Source organism: Lepidochelys kempii, chromosome 2 (assembly GCF_965140285.1).
Source record: "Lepidochelys kempii isolate rLepKem1 chromosome 2, rLepKem1.hap1, whole genome shotgun sequence".
Lineage (NCBI taxonomy): Eukaryota > Metazoa > Chordata > Testudines > Cheloniidae > Lepidochelys > Lepidochelys kempii.
This window is the reverse complement of record NC_136381.1, coordinates 10,117,045-10,139,003: the sequence shown is the minus strand read 5'-3', so window position 1 is coordinate 10,139,003 and position 21,959 is coordinate 10,117,045. Positions and strand designations below refer to the sequence as shown.

Genomic DNA, 21,959 nt, shown 5'->3' with positions numbered 1-21,959 from the left:
GCTGCCCATCTTCTCATTCATGTTTGAGAAAAGAGTCAAGAAAGCAGCACGAGCAAAAAAAAAAAAAACCAAAAAATAAAAACATTAAAAAAAAGGATTAAGAACATATATTGTCTGTTTTAGAAATGTAGTATCTTTCCCCCGAAATCTACTATGTAAAGCCTACTTCCCCACACCCTCTATTGTTGAATGCAGGGGAAACCTTACATCAACTACTGCATTAGAAACAAGAAAGGATACTACATCCTACAAAATGAATACAGACCAACTTTCTAAACTCTATTGGGGTCCCAAAAAGCAAAACAGGTAGCTAGTAATAATATACAAAACAAATAATAAAAAGCAAACAAAATACTACATGAAAAAAGTTAAAGGAACAAAATGCAGCATATTCAGGCTTTTTTTTTTCTTGAGGTACCTATATAAATCTTACCTTCTGCCCAAAGTACTACTGTTTTGTTAAAAAACTGAAGTCTTTATCATGAGCCAATTGCAGGGCATACATTATTACTGAGAAAGTGCAACAATGCTGATAATTTATATGCAGCATATTAAAGGATGATTACGCTTCATAAAATATAGCTTAAGTGTAGACCTGACGGAGCAATTTTATAAAAACATTTAACAGAGGCATTTTCCCATTGTTTGAGTCTCTCTGCAGCAAAAAGCCTTAGGAAACAGTTATGAAGTCCTGCCACTAAGGAATGTTGGTACTCTTACAACTTCCACATAAAACTTTTTTTTTTCCCCCCCAATATTAAAACTAAATACAATTTACAGTAAAGATTCCCACTCTGTATTGGTTACTGGTATTAAAGTTTAATTCTTCAAACTTCAAAAACGATCGTATCACAACTTAAAATTTCTCCAAAAAGGATTTTTCTTAAGTAAAAAAGGTTTACTAATAGAAAAAATGTGTACATAATTGTAAACTGTTAAGATACAAAACTGCGCGGAAAACTCACTTTGACATTTTATTCCCTTACCTATCACACACACACACACACCCTTTCATTTTCTATATATATATTCACACACAGATATACACACACAGAATCTTGTGCACAGTATGTACATACATATATAGATGGAGATGGATGCATAGAAGAGAGTTTGGGATGTATATATTTTGAAAAACATCAAGTTATTGGATTTTTATTTCTGTTCACATTACAAGAATTCTGCTGTGACACTGTACATTTTATGATTTGATACACTGAAAAATATATTTTCACTTTTTAAAACTCTTTTCCATTTTTTTTTTTAATTTGCTGTTAAAATTATTTAATTTGCTATTTTTAGTTAGGAGTCTGATGTTTGATTGTTATGCATTGGGACTCAACACAAAAAGGCACAAAGAATAAAATCCAAATATTTGTTGTTTCTAAACAATAAACCACAAAGATTTGGTTTGCAGAGTACTGCCTCTTAAGAGGTTTGTCATCACTTAATGTTTGGTCACTTTTTACCCAATCTCATCGACAATTTGAGTAAATAGCACCCAACTGTTTAAATGAGGTAGATCCAAATTGTAAAGAAAGCTGGGTCCCCAACACTTTTTTTTGCCTCTAATTAAAAATGTTGTAAGGATTAAATGTCAGTCATAAGAAGTAAAAATGATGGCATGCTCTGAAGAAACCACAGAACTTGAGAGCAGGTTTATAAACATAAATTTAAATATTGAATAATAATCCTCTTTCCGACATAAATAAATTTCAAATTGGGAAAAAAGATTATGGTCATATGAATCTTAGAAACAAAAAAGCCAAGATTTTAGGATACTTGCTTTCTGTATACTGCCATAGAAATGCACAATAACCCAGTTTCTGTAGCGCAACAGTGACAGCCAGTGCCTTGAAAGGTCAGTCACGGTATATATCAATCACTATAAGATTCCCTTTATTTCTTAGGTGAGAAACCTTTTTCTTCTTTACCATCTCCTTTACAGAACAACCTATCCTGTTAAATTAATGTTTTTGCATACTCGGACAATCAACGAATTTAACAACTTGTTAAGGCTTAAAGTGGCATCACCACATAGCATCATGCAAGCATTTAATTAAGTATTCAAGATACATACAGTGTATTTAAACTAAACAATATCTACATGAAGCCTCAATTTATATATAAATGTGTAGAATGAAGTTTACATCAGTGTTGTAAATGGAAATTATACAATGCATCTAATGTGTATAAATACGTTTTTACAAGAAGTGCCAATTTTAACAAAACAGCACCAGATGGTTTATATATATTGCAAGCACAAGACTTCTTCACACAGATGCAATACACAGGTATAAACTGGTTAATATACATTTAGTACCGCTTGAAACGAGGCCCTTAACTGCTCAACTTCTTAAAAAAATAGTAAACTTTAAATGGTCATAAAAACATTTTGATTCAAAATGTCAATTTTTTTTATAATCAAGAAATAAAAAGGGAGCATGTACAATCAAACTTTTGAGTTCTTTTTTGGTTCTTTTTCAGTTATTTTACAAAAATAAGAAAAAAACGGTTTAAAATTAAGGGTTAAAACCCTCAGTAGGTGTCAGTTAAATCTGAAGTGTACCAAAGGTAGGAAATATCTGGATTTAAACAATACATTCTCTTTTCCATACCACCTCCCTCATGATCAGTTAACCACTTTGTTGCACAGAAATTTGCAACTGGTCTCAGTTTGTGAACTTGACTTACCGTAAATTCTAAAGGCCAAATATTCTGCTTGTGTCAACTGATAAAACTCCACTGAAGTCAATACAGCTGTGTCTATTTGCCCCAGCAGAAAATTTGTTCCTAAATCTCTTATATGGAGGCAGCCCCTTCTTTTAACCAAAAACAAACCAACAAAAACCTCAAACAAAAAAGTATATTTGGATCAGAATAAGATAGCAATTTGTCCAATATGAATGGTAACATTTTTCAGAACAGAACACAGGAGAAAGTTGCCAGCTATAGTGCTTCATTATAACTAGTTTACATTTTAACAATAAAGGCCCTGATTTAGTAAAGGAAAAATATTTATTACAGATTCTTTTTAAAAGGAGTTAAATATTTTCTTGCCTGTATAAGTGTACACTATCTTCCCTACAACTAGTTTAAAACATGGAATCAGTATCTAAAAAAGCAAAAATCAAACATACATAAACTATTTGAAGTTGCCCAAGTTCTATCACACAAAAAGAAATGCAGAAGTTGGGCTAATTTAACTGAATCTGATTTTAATAGAGGCATTCCTGGGGTTAAACATTCCTGACAAGACAATGTATGTTAGTTGGATCTATCAAAAGACTTAAGTTCGTCAGGTGGTTTAGCGACATGTTATTTTACTTTATTGCAAATAAAAACAAAATAATAAAATATACCAAAAGGGCAAAAAAAAAAAAAAATAGAGCCCAATCTTTCAATGTACATGAGTAGTCCTAAATAGTTTAATGATTGTTTGAATGTAAATATGGGGTCTCAAAAATAGGGCCAATGTTTGCTTAAAAAAAAGCAAACTAAGTATTAAGGGCTTGACCCTGTGACAACTGAAGTAAATGTGAATATTGTCAACTTCAATGGGAGCTGGACACGTTAAGAATATCTTTATTGTGTGGTATATTCTCACACTAGGGGCTTCATCCTGCCATTTTTGCACACCCCAAAACTCCCACTAAGTAAATGGGAATTTTGGGTGCACAAGAAGTGTAGGAACAGACCCTTTGTAGTTAGACCTACTCACAAGTTATTAAGCTACTATAAGCCAGAATGAATGGAGAAGACATGGCAGCCTTAAAAAAATAATAAAATAAAATAAATAAAAAAAGTCCCAGACCAATGATATTCAGACATGACCAGCATTAATGTGCAATTTTACACACAGCTGCAAGATTTAGGGACAGTGTGGGTGCCAGGCCAAAGTACTGTATAATATTTAAAGTTTTAAATTTGGGAGAGGAAAAGTTGGTAGGCACAGAACGAACCAAGTCCAAGTAAACATTACATACACTTTTTGAGTGGCAGCATAGTCTAATGGAACAGATATGGGCCTGGGAACCAGGATCTCCTAAGTTCCTAATCTTACTCTGTGCCTCAAATCCTTCCTCTGTGTACCGAGCTGGGCTTTTGGGACGTTTAAGTAGTTAAAGCTTCAAAGCTCTCAGAAAAAATAAAGTGTGAGGTAAGTATATATTTAAAAAACAAACAAACTTAACGTCCTGATCGTCATGTTGATCAAGTGTGCAACTTATACTGATGACTTGGCCCCAAGTGTTTCAGCAGGGTTTAAGGAAAAGAAACAAGTTGGAGCCTAGTACAACAGAGTGCATGCAAGGAATGGGGAAAACTGTGGTAAGGAAAATCAAATGTTTTTAAACAAACAGACTTTCTTTTAAAACGTAAGCGTACAAAGAATGCCACTTTGTTTTAATATGTCTAATTTAATTAGGCAAAACAAAAATTTAAAATACCTTTTTTTAAAAAAAATTAAATATAGCCATTCAATTTAAGGTCCATCAATACAATAAGCGGTCCAATTAAAGAGTAATCCCTCCTTTGAAGATATTAAGATGTATCCTGGGAACAGATATTAACAAAAGTCTGCATCTTGTGCCATGGATCCATTTTTTGGGGGAGGGGGGTGGTAGGATTCTTGTATCCTTATAAATCTTCAAGTCCAGTTCTCCCCAAATCCCTATACTTAAGCCAGTGCCCATGCCAATGACCTTGCAATAGCAGCCATCCCAAGCCAATCAGAATAGTCTTTGGCAGTCTGGGAGGAAGCCAGATGGATAAAATTCTGACATTCTTGTGGAGTTGCCTGCCAAGCCTCCCCTTCTTGTGAAATTCATAGGGTTGATAACTCAGTAATCTGTGCCAGCAGGAGCAGTTTGAATGTTGATTTTTGCTTCCAGACTGATTTATTGCCCACCTACCCCAAGAGCTGTGTTGCTTTTGGGTTGGCACCTTGCAGCTGGTCAATAGAAGCCACAAAGAGAACCTAAAGGGAGCAACGTTCATTCTCATTTGAATAAAGGCAGGATAAGCAGTGCTCTGGAGAACAGTCTCCACAGCCAGTCTCCGCACCTATCGTCCTTGGTGAATGGGGCAGATAATGCAGTAGAGGTTGCATATGCTCTCTCATACAGATCAGTCTGTAAAAGGCTCCCTCTTTCCACAGATTCCCAGGAGGATCTGGGCGTGGGTTTGGGAACAACAGCCAATTATCCAAAAGGTAACACATAATGCTATTGTTGTGTTATGAAGATGGGCTCATGGTGTGTTATGCTTAATAAATCTACACCGTGGAACACTCAGGGGCACTTCTTCTAGAACCAGTATGGCATAGAGATGGCACAAAAATCCGTAACACCAGATGTAGTGAACTGTCTTCTAAAAAGTAGCTATTGTACATGGGGCCAAATCCTGTGCTCCACACTCACTGGGCATTTTGCCTGAGTAAGGGCAGAGTAAAAACTGAGCAGTCTCAAGGATTCTGCCCATGAATAGCTGCTACTTGGCAAGCCTTCTTTTTGGGATGTGAATCTATGAGCAGTCAGTCAGTCTATAATTTACTAGACTATTTTTAATTTGTAGACAAGTTTGTTAATTATAGGAACATCAATGAGTCTAGCTCTCCCATTCATACACATAATTTACACTAGTGTCCATGGGTGCCATGCCCAAGCATTTCAGTGAGAAGAAACAGCAAAAAAAATATAATTATTACTTCTCACTCACCAACTTCTGTGGCTTAAAGAACCAAATGATTTTTAAGCATTAAATTTAGAAAATTCCTATAATACCGAGCTAATGTACTGTGCATAAGTTGATAAAATTTCTGACAACAAAGTGGTTAAATACAAAATAAGGAAGCTTGTCTGGATTCATTGTAAACAAAATATGATGTATTAACAGAGTTTTCTACAGTTCAGTTTCAGATCATTCAAAGCACCTTTTGTGTATGTGCACTTATTTTAAGATCGGAGGTGTGGCCAAGGCCTTGCACGTTATTGAGAGAACATATTCACAATACAAACATATTCAAGACATTTTCTGTGTTTAAAATTTATATCCTTATCACTTGGAATATAGTATCTTCAAGGTTACAATCTCAAAATTACCTAAAAGGTATTTTAAAAAAATATTCTAATACATAATTTTTGTCTCAGCTTCAAAATATGTTTCAAGCACCTTCAAATGTCACCTTCAATTAAAACATGATATATTTTTCAGCAAATCATAGAGCTAACACATGAAAACAATTTTTGCTGGAAACAGCAGCGTGAAAACTACTACAAGAGCGGACTATTTTAAGGTGGTATCCCTATTCACAAAAGTAAACATGAATGAAAATGAACATGCCAGACTTGTGAAATCAGTTGCCTCACTATTTCCAAAACTTTGACAGACAGCATTCCATTAACACCATCCCAACCTGCCCTACATAAAAATAATAAGTGGCAAGCAGATATCAAGAATCACAGTATGGCACATAAGTTCTCAAGCCAGAAGAAAACAATTCAGCTCATTTGGGAATATTCTGGCTGTTTACAACAAACGAAAGTTGCATTTCAAAAGCAAATATTAATCTGTGGAACAGTATAGGAGGTAGCTTTTAACTGCACCTGGTTGCGAACTAAAAAATAATAGGAAATCACCTTCTGTAGTGATTTGGCCAAGCCATTACATTTACTTTAACATTTCAGACAAAGAAACATGGGGGAAAAACAGCTGAAGAACTTTAAATGTTATATCATGGATTACACTTTACACCATTAAACACAAACTTTTGGATTAAAAATGACTCACTTTGAGACTTTCCAAGGTGCTATACACTACAGCCATTAAGCCTTAGAGCTGAGAGGAGAGATTTACCAACGTACTGTGTATAAAACAGTAGCAGTGCTGTAGTTTTGGTCTCTCCAGCCTCTAAGAAGCAAACAATCAATTAATGCAAATCACTAGACTGGTAGCTTTCTAATGTGGGTGACCAAGAAGGCAACTTGGTAGCCCTGTTTCCTAAGTCACAGCTCTAAAAAATACTATGGGGAACAATTCTGCATCAGCAGAGGAATAGCCTAGAAGCTACATTAGGCTTTTCCATCTCTAATTTCTATGATTCTATTAACACTGCCTCACAGACTAGTCCTTTAGAATCTGATGCCAGAATCAAGTGCTGGAAGGAGCTATGGTTATTAGCACAGATATTAGCGCTATTAATTATCTACCAGTGATATTAAAGAGAGGCATTTAAATGCTTTACAATCTGAATTTTGGTAACTTCAAAATGTTTTTACATTTTGTGCAGTGTGGTGCGGAAAACATGGGTTGAAGGGAGACGGTTAGGGAAGAATTGCTATGTAAATAAAGACGAAAAAACGTGACTCCATATTACAGAAACCAAATGAGAAACTGTACCCTTTATGAATGTATCTACCACATGCAAAATGAGAGTGTAATAAAATTAAAAAAAAATATACAGCTCATATCTTAATACTGTAAAGTGGGCAGTATCTCTAAAAATGCAAGTACAACAATGAATGGTATGTAGAACATTTCAATGTTTTGCTATTCATACTACTATTTACAGTATTTTCAACCAGCTACAGCAGATGCAAAAAAGTCTGTTACAGTAAAAGGGAAGTTTTCAAAAAATCAGTGCAATTATTTTCTGTTTAAATTGAAATTTTCCTTAGAAAAGATTGTAGGTATGCATTTAGAAGCAAGTTACTAAATAGAATATAAAAATCAAAAATATACTGTCCTGTGTTAGAAACTGAGAAAGTCACACTGGGTCCAACAACCACAGTGACGATTAAAGCAAAGGAGATGTTACTTTTGGAGAAATTTTCAAAATAGAAAAAACAATTAAGAAGACTATTTATAATCTGATTACAACTGGCTTTGAGTGTGAAAACCTGGAGAGAGAACTTATTTACATTCCTTTTCTCATGTGTAAGAAATCTCATACATTATAAAAAGTCTTATGGCTTATCTATGCCACCAGAAGTGTTCTCTGGATTACATCAAATGCATCAACATTTCCATCTACATCCCCCAGTAAAGGTCCCAATTCTGCATTTATAATTTGTGCAGAACTGATGGACTTTAGTGTGAGCTTTGCATGAGTAAAAGCTGCAGGACTGGCCTATTCTAGTCTTAAAACGTCAGCATTCTTAGTCAGAAAGAAGGTAATCCATTAAACACGCACTGTAACCTATAGCATCTAACTGAAATTTTCAAGACAAAAAGGCAGATTCTAATGAAGGGCCTTTTCCTGCTCGCACGCTCATTGCGGTCAATGAGATGTTTGCTAATGACTTACTAATGTGTGGTACACATTTAACTCGAGGAATTTACTGCTGCAATCCATAAGTGCAAAAGAAAATCTGAGTTATCCAGCAAAGTGCAATGCACTTGTGATTACAATTTGATCCTGAGTGCACATACAAACCAGACAAAATTTGGATAAAATTTTCAAAAAAACCGGAATGTCAGAGCTTAAGTTACATTTTCAAAAATGATGTAGGCACTTTGGAGCCTAACTGACTAGGTTCCTGATGTTTAAAGATATTTAGATGTTGTTGTGCTCAGCATCACAATGCCTAAATACCTTTAAAAATATGGGTTTCAGTGCCATTTTCAAAAGTGATTTAAATATTTTTGAAAATTTCACCTTTAAACTTAATAATAAAAAAGTGATTTACTAAAATATATAATTTTTTATCAAGTCTTGTTTGATAATTGTTTGTTAAATTTACTCATTTAAATCTACACAAAGGCCACAACATTTACTGAAATAAGTTAATCTAACGTAAAAACTAAACATATGTTAGACAAATTTTGGGTTAAATAATTGTGAAAGATATGTTTGAGAGTACAAGAAAGAGGGGAATGGGGTCAAGAACACCTACCACACACTTACACAATGGAAATTTCTTTCAGCATAATTACCTGTAAAATTTGCAAGCAGACTCTAGCAGATTATCACACAACACCTCCTTGTGACTTGGGCAATTGACAAAAGCCACCTGAAGGTTTTTCTCATGACAGTTCTAGAAATATGCAAGTCAATATGAAAAGATTTTGGAAAATAGATTACCAACTATTCCAATGACCTATGCAATAGTCAATAAAATATTTAATTACAGGCGTGAAAGTATTTTAGTCTGAATCAAGTCAAAATTATGCATACTAATGCGAACTGACAAATATGCACCTACACATGGGCTAGGGCAAAGCAGGAGGGGAAGGGAAGGTGCAAGGACTGCAAGGGCTACCTCAAACAGTTAACCCAAAGAGGGCAGAGGGGAGAACACAGAAGCATAACTCCATCCCTCACCAGCAACTGCTAGCAGAGCACAACCTCTTAAAGGGTGATTCAACAGTTTTTCCAGGTGCTCCAGAAGGCTTTGTGACTCTGAGCAATCCCATTGGGTCAGTGTAACCCTCCATCAGCCCAAACACCAGAAGTACCTAAAAAGGCACAACAGAGCCCAATAGTAGTTTTGTAGCTAACTTTTTTTAAAAAATGGCTTCCATTGAATATTTTGTCTTTGCTGGTTTTGTTTTGCACCTTTGAATAGCAGCATTTCTATTAGCCTCTGAAGTCTCTCTATATTTCAGTAGTGTTAATATTTAGTACAAATAAGGCAGGAAATTCAAAGTTATAGCTGACACTTAACTCATAATTGTTTAACCCTTCATCTTCCAGCACACACACACACCCCCACAATGTAAAGCCTCACATACCTATTTCTAACGTGTCCATCACTTATCAGCCTTTTTCATAAGGATCATTTTTATATAAATATAATGCTAATAAAGGATCTGAGATTGACAGTTGTAGAGCCTAGATCCCGTTTTTCCACAAAACGGTACATTGTGAACGCACAATTGTTCCACATTGTTCAATCCTGACCTGGTTTTGCTAACAAGAAGGCCAATTTGCACCAATCATGAGACCAAGATACTGCAATTGGTGCAAATGTAGCTCAGAGCAGAACCACTGTAACAGAAGAGGGTCTGCTTCATGGTTCTCTAGCAACTGGAGTTAGATATCTTTTTGCACAGGCCAACGAATTGCAGATAGTAAGTACTTTTGGTTAGTGCTGACCTGAGTTGAATTTGAACCAGTGACTTAATGGTTAAAACTATCAGCCTTACGTATGAATTCAATAGCATCTGTGGGCATGTGTCACAATCCTAAACTTCGTATACACGATATTTTGCAACCACTTTTCCTTAGTTCTTAGAGAGAATATTTTGTGGGTAAATTTATACACGTTTACCCGAGATATTGCTGTCCTTGCAGGCTGGAGTAAACTGAAAAGGATAAAGGTGTATTGTTTATTTGATTGGAGCTGTTTTGGTCTATGCATGTTGTTTATATTAATCTTTACAAAAAGCAGTTATTATGCAACAGAGTGCCTACTTTTCAAAGTGCATTGCCCATTAAAAAACTTTTCCTAAAAATATTTAAATCAATTAAATTATATGATGGACTAATTCACTGTATATTTCATTAGGAAAAAATCAAAGCCATTTTAAAAATTAGAGTACTCTAGCGAATATATATATCTACAAACTGTAAACTCCCCAGTCCCACCATACTGACAATCATTCCTCAGGGGTTTGCATCCTTCATTACATTTGAGGGAACTACACACAATTCCCATTCGTGCTAACAGGACATAGGGGCAACAGACACTTTGGTGGAGCGTCTGCAGAGCCCCCACAGCAATCCTCTGCACCCAGGCCTTTTGGATATCTTGGCTGCATGTTAGGGGTCTTTGGAGTGGGGGCTTCTGGATCTTTGCACAGAGCCAGTAGACCGGAACTCCCACACTGGAGAAGCACCTGGTATTCTAGCCCATAGACTAGAACAAAAGCCACAGGAAGAGGCACCATAGCCCTTTGATCGACCTTGAATTCAGGACGTGGGATTGAGGTGGATCCTTGCTGTCTCTGGTTGCCCATATAAAGTAATTTACTCCAGGTTTGTGCAGCAGAGAAAGAGGAGAAGAAGATGAATATCATCCTGAGCACCTAACCATAACAAATAGCAAGAACCACCAATGGGATTTTAAAAATGGCTGACTAATTATTTTAACTTCTTAAAGAATAACTCATACAATTGTCTGATAATGTGCCAAAATTAAAGCCAGCAATGAATTTCTACACTGCTCAAAATACTGCAGAGAAAAGTGCAACACACTCATCATAGAAAAGCTACTGCAAATCAGCTAAATTTGTTTTAGTGGTGGCTTTTATAACCTGCTTAGTAATTACAAAGGGCTGAATTCTATTTTCAGTTACCAGTGTAATCAGGAGTAACTGTATTTACACAACTATAACTGACAACAGATTCTGGCCCACTGATTTCAACAGCAAGACAGGAATAATAAACTAGCATGACGTACATATGACTGACTCATCCATTAACAGAATTTACTTTGTTGCTTCAGCCAAACAACACGAGCAACAGCATGCTGTGCGACAAGGTGCAGACCTGAACTTGTACACAAAATTATGCACCTAAACCTTTTAGGCAGCAAAGATGGGCATTTTCTGGCTTACTCAACAGCAAACAGTTCTAGTCTATACAAAATATGGCACTGACACTAATTCTGGATGAGGCTGTTTGCCCACCTTGATGGCTAGAGGTAAATATGCTTGTCGGGGGAAGGGAAAGAGAGAACGCGCGCTGAATGAAACAAAGGAAGAGAATGCAACTTTAAAAAAATCTCCATGCTTAATATGTACTTGATTTAGCATACGAGAACATTAAACAAAATCAAGTCAGCATAAACAACTTTTGTTTCCCCCCCCCCCAATCCTCTTCTAAAATTGTTTATGGTGTCACAATTAGTGCAATGGTTTATACATGTATTATGATGTATATGAACCCAGTGTGCAAACTAACAGAAGCATATATGTCTAATAATTATCAGTTTCAATTAATGCTTCTCCTAAGAGAATGGCAAAAATCTCACTCATACTATTGACCTTATGTATAACAAAGAGTTTCATTTTCTTCCACAAGTAAACTTCAAAAGTTTCCTAAGAGTTATTTTTACTGCATAGATTCTATTAAATTTGGCTAGCTAAACTATAAAGAGTGAACCATTCTCCTCAATTTGAACTGCTGCTTCACCAATAATCAACAAATAAATAAAGTAGAATTGTTTTGTGCTTGAATGGATGGAGAATGTTGGTCTCACGGTGTTTCTCTCTGAATGCACAGGTGAAACCTGCCATGTTGTATGCATGCTGAAAAAGTCTTTCCAGAAATTACAAGCTATACAATACATACTGTATGCATCTCTGACCTCTGTCATATCCAACTCAATTGCATATTCCTGCATTTGAATAATAATGTCTCCATGATACGGTTTTAATGTCTAAAATCCAAAGCTTTCTTGATATGTTAACAGAAATATGATGAGCACTCTTTAGTAAATAAAATAAATAATAGCAACTAGTCTATCACATTAATACTGTGAAACATATAAAATTTACAAAAATTCAAACATAACAGTGAAGGATTGTACTGTATTTATCACCACAGACCCGTATTCTTTTAGAAACTTTGGAAAGTAAGTGTCAGAGTCCTATAGGACAAATGCTATGATTAGCTGTCAGTATGATTTTAAAAAAAGTTTAAAAAAATTTAAATGGCACATTTTCTTTTTGCCAATCTCACTGGACTTAAAGGTTCAGATACAAGTTAATTTTTTTCTGAAATTATTTCATAAGTCTATGAAAAAAATCTTTAAATGCAGCACAATAAAAGACATTCAAGAACAAATTTCAGAAAATACATTTGCTCTTAGACATACAGAATGATCCTGTAAGACAGTGGAGGACCAGAATTATTATCTTTTTGCACTTTGAAAATAAAACTTTTGTAAATGCATACAGAATGATCAAGGCTTCATAAATACTGAAGTAGTGCTTTTCCTTTTCTTTCTTTGTTTTAAAAGCAAGCTCACAGCATCTGAGCCCATCAAATTTGACGTGAATAAGGTATTTCCAAATTATTAACACACAAATAAATTGAATAGCAAACTACATGAAAAAGTTTTGTTTTGTTTTTAGCCCTGAGATCACAGCTTTTGATTTAACTACAAAATATGGGTTTGTTTTCTGACAAGCAGCTTAGAGATTTTGGCAAACCACATTTCCAACAACTGTGGGGTTTTGTACGGGTCTGCAGTTCATAATCAAGTCTGAAATTCCGGACGGAAGGCTTTCTTGCAAATGGAAAAACTAATAAAATAAAGATGCATCACTCATTGCTGGCTGTCACTGTAGCGTGGGCAACTGTTGGTCTAAGTGCAGCTGGTCTCACGTGAATCCAACTCTACTAAATCGCTAAACATTAAAACATGTCAAGCAAAGTACATGGTACGTAACGTGTCCTGATGAACTTGAACTGCTTTAGCAAGTGCTTGATGATCTCTGCCATTACTTTGACCAGAAGTGTGGCTTCCTTCAGCACTAAGACATGGAAAAGAAAAGAGAAGTCCTATTTAATCTACCTCTCCTAAAATACATTTTATTTTCAAATAAAGCAACTCTTCTGAACATCGCCTCGTCCTCTAAGCACCACAGATGGATCATTTGAGGAGCAAAATTGACTAGGAACTTGAAAAGGGGAATACAGTTTTGCTTTCCCTGATGGAGGTAAGGTGCTGCTGTTCAGAGCCACTGAGTAAGAGGACCAATGTAAGGACCACTTTTGCAGCATTCCAGAGAGTTTAGGGTCAAAGAGAATCCACCACCAAAGGGGTACAAGATTCCTTCATTCCAGAAGTTAACAACCCTTAAAGCATATTTTAATTTTTGAAAGTACATACAGGTAACACTAAAAAAGGGGAAAAAAAGGAAAAAAGAAGCAGCATCTTCCTTCTATCTCACAGAGTTTTATTATAAACCTTATTCTTCTTCTTCAGATGCTGTTATTCAGCAGAAACCAAATTTACCCATGAACTGCTCAGAGAGAATGCCACAGAACCCAAATTTAAAAAGCCGCATACCTTCTTCCTGTTAAATTTTGTAGCACCTCATAACACTGTAACTCACCTATCATGTTCTTTATCCACCAGATGATACCTGGCTCTGAAGGCAACCAGGTGTGCATAGTATGCTGGTGCGGGGATTGAGACGGAACGAGTACAGCGTACATATGTATGACACAGCTGGTAGGTAAGAATTTGCAGTTCATCTGACGAGAAACGATTGTCATCCCAGAGGACATGGTAATGAGAAGGTCTGCTTGTTCCCTAAGGGCAGATCACAGAAGTCATTAAAAAGGCTTTTCAGAAGTTCTCAGTTTCCACATCTAGTAGAAAAAGAAAATGAAAACACTATATTTTAAGTATGTTACCTCTACTAAACCACATGCTATCAATCAAACTTGATTCTCTTACCCAACATCCTCCTGCTGGATGGACAGAGGACTATGCCCCACAGTCCAAGTTCTGGGGGGCAGGTTCAAAATATAAATTAAGGACACTTAGGGGACTAAGCTATCCCTCCTGACATGTTTCATTTAGGTGTTATTCCCTTTAATGGAACATAAATCTGATGTATTTGCGTATGCATGCCCACCTGATAATGATAACGGTAATATGAAGTGTGAACTTTGTTCTGTCACACGCTGAACACATGCATTTTTTGACAGGTGTAGAGAATGTGTGAAAGGTTGGCATGTGGCTGTTTGCATCTCCAACATTCACTGTGTGTTGCCACTCTCCTTTAAACGAAGGTTCTGGAGCACAGTAGTACCTATTTAATATCTTGCATTGGAAGAATCGCAAGGATAAAGAACTTGAAGGATCTTTCACATTAAGCCAGATATCCCTCCAGGTTTCTCTTGTGATAGGAAGGCTAAATTCTTTTCCCCATTTTCTTTGAGAATGACATTGAGAGGGTAATGCAAAGCATTAAGCCACCTATAAATAATTCCTACCAAGTGACTTTTGTTTCCATATTTCTTAATACGTTGTTCTAGAGGTGAGAGAGTTGAAAAAGACCAATTGTCGCCTATCCTGCATGAAACCTTGAGCATAGCTGCTGAAAGAAAGAACTGTGAGACAGTGGTAGCCGATATTTGTTACACACGTAATTAAAAGAAGCCAGTCTATTATTCTGTATTATATCATTAAATTTTTGTTAATCCTTTTTCTATGCAAATTGTCTTAAGCATGGAGTTAACCTGTGCCTCAGGATCAAGGCAATCTCACTGTGGCATGAGAAGACAATTAGTAAAATTGCATACTGTAATCATCTTAACGTGTTGGAGGATGCCCCATGCAGATGCAAAGACTGGATTTTTCTTAAGTGCATGGGTAGCTCTTAAGGTATTTAAAAGGAAAGAGGAAACCAAATGGCATAGCTAAGCTTTTTTCAATTTCAAACCAGGCCAGTGTATATACAGAACTACTGGACAGGAACCACCTTACAATAGGATGCATTTGGAATGCTAGATAATATAGATACAAATCTGGCAACCCCCTACCTCCCATTGCCCAGGATTTTTAAAGTATCTTGTGTGACAAGCAAGGCTGTTTTTGTCCCACATAAATTGCATGATAAGCCTATTTATTCAAGCAAGGAGCAACAGAGAGATCTTGAAAGGCAACAGGCTAATGATACAAGTCATTCTTCGGCAGATATTCATTCAGTCACCCACTACCTTGACTTGACTTAACTCCACCTCTGTGAGAGCTGTTGTACTTGGGCAACAGGGTTCCAGCTGTCAGTGCCCCACAATGCCTCACACAGTGGGGTCAGTGGAAGTGCTCCTGGTGAGGATGTGAACTACCGACAGAGTCTAGTGTGGAGATGAAACACCAAAGTGATGGCTGGACGTCGACTTAAGTAAACCTAATTTTGTAATGTAGACATGCCCCTAGTTTGTGTGTGCGCGCGCGCGTGTGTGTAAGTAAGAGGATCTACAAAACTGTGGCTTTGATAAAAAAAAAATCACTGTCTGATACATCTTGCAAGTGAATTCAACGCAAGAGAAATTTTTTCCCTTAAAATGTTTATTTGTACAGGTGTAAAAGTGAGATGCTTTTCAGACAAATAAGAGAACAAGGTACCTGCCCCCCAAAATTAACAATCTAAACAGATAACAAAACGTATGAAGCACAATAAGTGCATGACCTTTGAAATATAATATATGCCTTATTGGTCCCATTGAATTTAGGGGTGGGCGTGGTTTGTTTTTTGGAGCTAAGTTATTAAGATTCTTCAGAGAAATGGAAAGGCATAATAGATAGCACCGACAAGAGTGAAAGGACATGATTAACGCAATAAAAGCATACCTGAATACCAGCATGGCTACAAAGGTAAAAGTCAAACTCTGATGGATGGGTGATTTTTGTGTCCACTGTAGTACCCGCTGGAATGTTTCCACTTTTTCCAACCTATGTAAACAAAATAAATCATAAAATACCATAAGGTATATGACAGTTTACTTAATTTTTTTCCTTCCGTTGGACAATAAAAAGTATATTCAAGGAAACAAACACCAGAACTAGAATATATTCAAGAATCCCAAAATATAAGTTTTTTTTAAAAAAAAAAAACACAAAAACCCAAAAACCCCAAACACTAGGGACTAGAAAAAGTGACAATTTATTCAACCAGGAATCCTGAAGTGGGGCTGCAGCAATTCAGATACACCAGTAAAAAACAGGAGTTACTCATTCCTTTCTTCGATCAGTCAAACTTCAATACTAATTGATAAAATTTAGAGAAAATTTCCTGCCACTGGCTGATCACCTCCCATTCTCATTTTAACATTCCAAGAGGGATTATTCCACTGTTGCCTCTCTTGATGGAGCCTGAAGAAGAGAGAAAAGGAGTACTTGTGGCACCTTAGAGACTAATAAATTTATTTGAGCATAAGCTTTTGTGAGCTAAGTGAGCTGTAGCTCACAAAAGCTTATGCTCAAATAAATCTGTTAGTCTCTAAGGTGCCACAAGTCCTCCTTTTCTTTTTGCAGATACAGACTAACACGGCTGCTACTCTGAAACTTGAAGGAGAGAGGAAGATTGGAGGCAGGCCCCTTCCCTAAACTCAAGGTGTAATATTCAGATTCGTATGCAAACAACCCTTAATTTTTTGTCAATTCCTTAACTGGGATTGTGTCATCTATAAAGAAGTACACATATATATTAGTTCTGGGAGTCATTAATCTGAACCCACTACAGACTTCAAAGCAACGTAGTTCCAATAATACATAAAAAGAGGCTGATATTAAGACATAGAGAGGACTGATTTGGAGGCCTGAGTATGGGTTTAGGAGCCAGGAAGTCCTAATTTCTAATACTGACTCCCTCTGTGACCTTGGGAAATTTTGTTCTAATTTCTTCACTCTGAAAAGGACAACACAAGTTCTTACACAGAAATGAACTTTTATACGTATCTAATAGGGGCGTAGACAGGGTTAGTTAAGATTTATAAAATATTTTGAAGAGAAGAGATATTAACATGAACGCTGTGACGCTTTGAGTACGTGTAAATGAAATTCCAGGTCTGTCATGTATAGACTTAAAAGAGGTGCCATTTCTCTGATGACAGTGGACTACAAAGGGAAATTTAGCTTATTACATGTAGACAACTACTTTGCTCTAGAAGCTCTATTTCGGCCTCCAAGCAATTTAAAGAAAAACAGTAAGAAGTGATGAAAATGGCCATATTTAGGTTTTAAGCTAACACAAAGCTTGAAGGTAAGCTGCAAAGGTATTTTGAGCGTAGGGACTTTGGCTACATCTATACTACCACTTATGTCGGTATAACTTATGTCGCTCATGGGTGTGAAAAAACACCCCCCCCCCCAGCTACATAAATTACACCGACAGCGCTATTTTGGCAGCAAAGCTTCTCCCGTTGATGTAGCTACGGATGCTCGTTGGAGGTGGATTAGTTATGTCAATGGGAGAGGTATTTCCTGTTGGCATTGAGGGGCTACACTAGAGATTTTACAGTGGCGCAGCTGCATGGGTACAGCTGCACTGCTATAAGCTCTCTAGTACAGACATAACCTTTACAAAGATGTGTAGACACATGGTTAATGGACACTTACCGCTGCAGTTTAATTTTTTTTCAAAAACCTCACACTTTTTTTTTTTTTTTTAAATAAAAACAGAAATGAAGGTTTCCTTCTGAAGAAAAAGCCTGAGTGAGAGCCACTACCATCCCTCTGTGCCAAAACATGCACGTGAACAACAGGGAGATCAGGAGAGGGAAAAGAACCATAGCCAATGCCAGCACAACTAGAAACTAGGGCTATCGATTAATTGCAGTTAACTCAAAAATTTAACTGCGATTAAAAAAAATGAACTGTGATTAATTGCAGTGTTAAACAACAGAATACCAACTGAAATTTATTAACTACTTTTGGATGACAGGTTTCAGAGTAGCAGCCGTGCATTCATCCGATGAAGTGAGCTGTAGCTCACGAAAGCTTATGCTCAAATAAATTGGTTAGTCTCTAAGGTGCCACAAGTACTCCTTTTCTTTTTGGATGTTTTCCTACATTTTCAAATATATTGATTTCTATTACAACATAGGATACAAAGTGTACAGTGCTTACTTTATATTATTTTTGATTGCAAATATTTGCACTGTAAAAATGATAAAAAGAAATAATATTTTTCAATTCACTTCATAAAAGTACTGTGGTGCAATCTTTTTATTGTGAAAGTGTAACTTACAAATGTAGATTTTTTTTGTTACATAACTGCACTCAAAAACTAAACAATGTAAAACTTTAGAGCTTACAAGTCCACTCAGTCCTACTTCTTCTTCAGCCAATTGCTAAGACAAACAAGTTTGCTTACATTTATGGGAGATACTGCTAACGGCTTCTTATTTACAATGTCACCTGAAAGTGAGAACAGGTGTTCGCATGGCACTTTTGTAGCTAGCATTGCACGGTATTTACGTGCCAGCTATGTAAAACATTCGTATGCCCCTTCATACTTCAGGACATGCTTCCATGCTGATGATGCTTGTTAAAAAAAATGTGTTAATTAAATTTGTGACTGAACTCCTTGGGGGAGAATTGTATGGCTCCTGTTCTGTTTTACCCACATTCTGCCATGTATTTCATGTTTTAACAATCTCTGATGACGACCCAGAACATGTTCGTTTTAAGAACATTTTCACAGCAGATTTGACAAAACTCAAATAAGGTACCAATGTCAGATTTCTAAGGATAGATACAGCACTCGATCCAAGGTTTAAGAATCTGAAGTGCCTTCCAAAATCTCAGAAGGATGAGATGTGGAGAATGCTTTCAGATGTCTAAGAGCAACACCGATGCGGAAACTACAGAACCTGAACCACCAAAAAAGAAAATCAACCTTCTGCTGGTGGGATCTGACTCAGATGATGAAAATGAACATGCATCGGTCCGCTCTGCTTTTGATCATTATTGAGCAGAACCTGTCAGCAGCATGGACACATCTTCTGGAATGGTGGTTGAAACATGAAGAGACATATGACTCTGACATGTGCATCTGGCATGTAAATACCTTGCGATGCTGGCTACAACAGTGCCATGCAAATGCCTGTTCTCACTTTCAGGTGAGATTGTAAACAAGAAGCGGGCAGCATTAGCTCCTGCAAATTGTAACCAAACTAGTTTGTCTGAGCGATTGGCTGAAGTAGGACTGAGTGGACTTGTAGGTTCTAAAGTTTTACATTGTTTTATTTTTGAATGCAGTTATTTTTTGTACATAATTCTACATTTGTAAGTTCAACTTTCATGATAAAGAGATTGCATTACAGTACTTGTATTAGGTTGTAATAAAAATTAATATAAAATGAGCACTGTACTTTGTATTCTGCGTTTTAATTGAAATCAGTATATTTGAAAATGTAGAAAACACCCAAAAATATTCAAATAAATGGTATTTATTATTTTTTAAATATGCAATTAATCTTTTTAATCGTGCAATTAATTGCTTGACAGCCCTACTAGAAACAGATAGTAAAAGACCAACACAAGCAAAGAAACAAAATATACAACTCAGTACGTTCCCAGCAACTGCAGTGTGATGGATAGGGCACGGAATTGGAACATGGGAAACCTGGGTTCTACTCTCTGATCTGCCACTGACGTGCTGTGAGATTGTGGACAACTTACTTCTCTTGTAACTGTTTCTCCTCCCATCCTTTGTCTTCACTATTTCGACTGTAAGGTTTATGGGGAGGGACTGTCTCTTTCTAGGTGTTTATACAGTGACTTGTACAACAGGGCATCAGTCTTGTTAGAGCCTCTAGGTACTACTGTAATATAAATAATAATAGGCATTTTTCTTTCCAATATGCCTGGTTCAACAACTTATAAAATTTTCAATGGGATGCATGTCTATCCTGGTGCTGAATTTGCTGGTTTAGGGAGAAATGGTATATTCTATTGAGATGTTATGTGGGCCAATCCTGGGGTGACTGGATATTGGCACTCCACAGCACTTGTTATATTGCATGAGCCCCACAGGCTTCTGACAATCTGAGGGAAGCTCAACCATGTCGATAGCAGACAGTGGTAAGGCAACAGCTGGGAATGACAGTGACTGGGTTAGTTCCATGCTAAGATTTTGTTTACCTGAGCACACCCTCAACATGACTCTCATCTCCTCTCTTCACAGAATAAATGAGGAGACTCAGCAAGCTGCTGAGGGTAAAACCACTGTTTTTTCCTCTGGCACAACAGAGGCTCAGATTCCCAGCTTTAGGGTATTGGAAGGGGGGGGGGGGGTGTCTCTGTACCCTTTTCCTGAGAGCCCAAGAGAAGAGGTTGTGATCAAAAGGTGGCTCTAGCTAGGATGGTTTTCTACTTTTCTACCTTCTTTTATCCTCTAGTACCACTCCAGGAGGCAGGGAAGGAAGTTAAGGAAACTGCACTGGACAGCAGAAGCTCAGATTGCAGTTTAGGTAGGTGTATATACTAGTGACATTACTTTACCTTGCAAATGAAGGCTCCCAAGGAATTGAGCATAAAAGGCATGTCAGAAGTGTAAGTTTCAAGGGGCAGTCAAACAATTTAAAAAAAAATATCAGGAGGACAACAACACAGATGTTGCATTTGAAGGCTGTAATGAGAACTGTTTTTCTTTAAGTGACAAAGCCAAATAAAGGAAACACTGACCTCAGTCCAATTCAAGGGACAGATAAAACTTTAGCACAACAGCCTACAGACTGACATAGAAAGCTTTTCCCACCTTTACATATTTTTATGCAATTAATTGCTTGACAGCCCTACTAGAAACAGATAGTAGAAGACCAACACAAACGAAGAAACAAAATATACAACTCAGTACGTTCCCAGCAACTGCAGTGTGATGGATAGGGCACGGAACTGGAACGTGGGAAACCTGGGTTCTATTACCTGATCTGCCATAGGGCCACTACCAATAGTGCTGTGCTACTGCCAAGCCCAGAAACGACAGCTTGGAACACAAAGTAGCTATTTTGTCTTCCCTCCATGCTGGTAAAACAGCCTCAAGAAAGAGTTGAAAAAGAAAAATTTTACTAAGGGACTGGCCTTTTCACTGTTAAAAATTCATTGTTTGAAGAATAAAAATCACCATCAGATCTCAATGGAGGAAAATGGAATAAGTAATGAGAAGTTCTTAAACACCAAAACCTATGTTTTAACACTTAAAACCTATGTTCCATGTTGGTGGCTCAGAACAGATTGTCTTTAAAAGGCTGCTGTTAGTACTTAAGAGCCCTTTTCAGTGCTCCTTATGCAGAAAGGATTCCCACCAATATCAAATGGGAGTTTTGCCTCAGAAAGGAGTGCTGAATTGAGCCCAGAATAGTAAATTAGGACCAGATCTTGAAAACCCTTCTGATTAATTCTGATTAATACTGGTAATCTCACTGCAATGAATTAGGACTATTTGTGTAATGGTTGCTCACTTGGGTAGGATTATGACCTTAATGCAGA

The 21,959-nt window shown here is 36.8% G+C and overlaps 1 protein-coding gene across 8 annotated transcripts in view; it reads right to left on the bottom strand.

The window, feature by feature from the left end:
• Positions 1–499: 499 nt before the first annotated feature.
• AGO2 (argonaute RISC catalytic component 2) overlaps positions 500–21,959 on the bottom strand; it is a 105,854-nt gene continuing 84,394 nt past the window's right edge. For 6 of the 8 annotated variants that reach the window (XM_073330043.2, XM_073330044.2, XM_078851417.1 and 3 more), the window contains 3 exons: positions 16,317–16,418; positions 14,068–14,267; positions 500–13,482 (listed from right to left, as the gene is read on the bottom strand). In XM_073330043.2, the coding sequence (XP_073186144.1) occupies positions 13,374–13,482; positions 14,068–14,267; positions 16,317–16,418 (411 nt within the window). In that variant the 3' untranslated portion in view covers positions 500–13,373. The other 2 variants (XR_012157065.2, XM_073330048.2) reach the window with 2 other exon arrangements.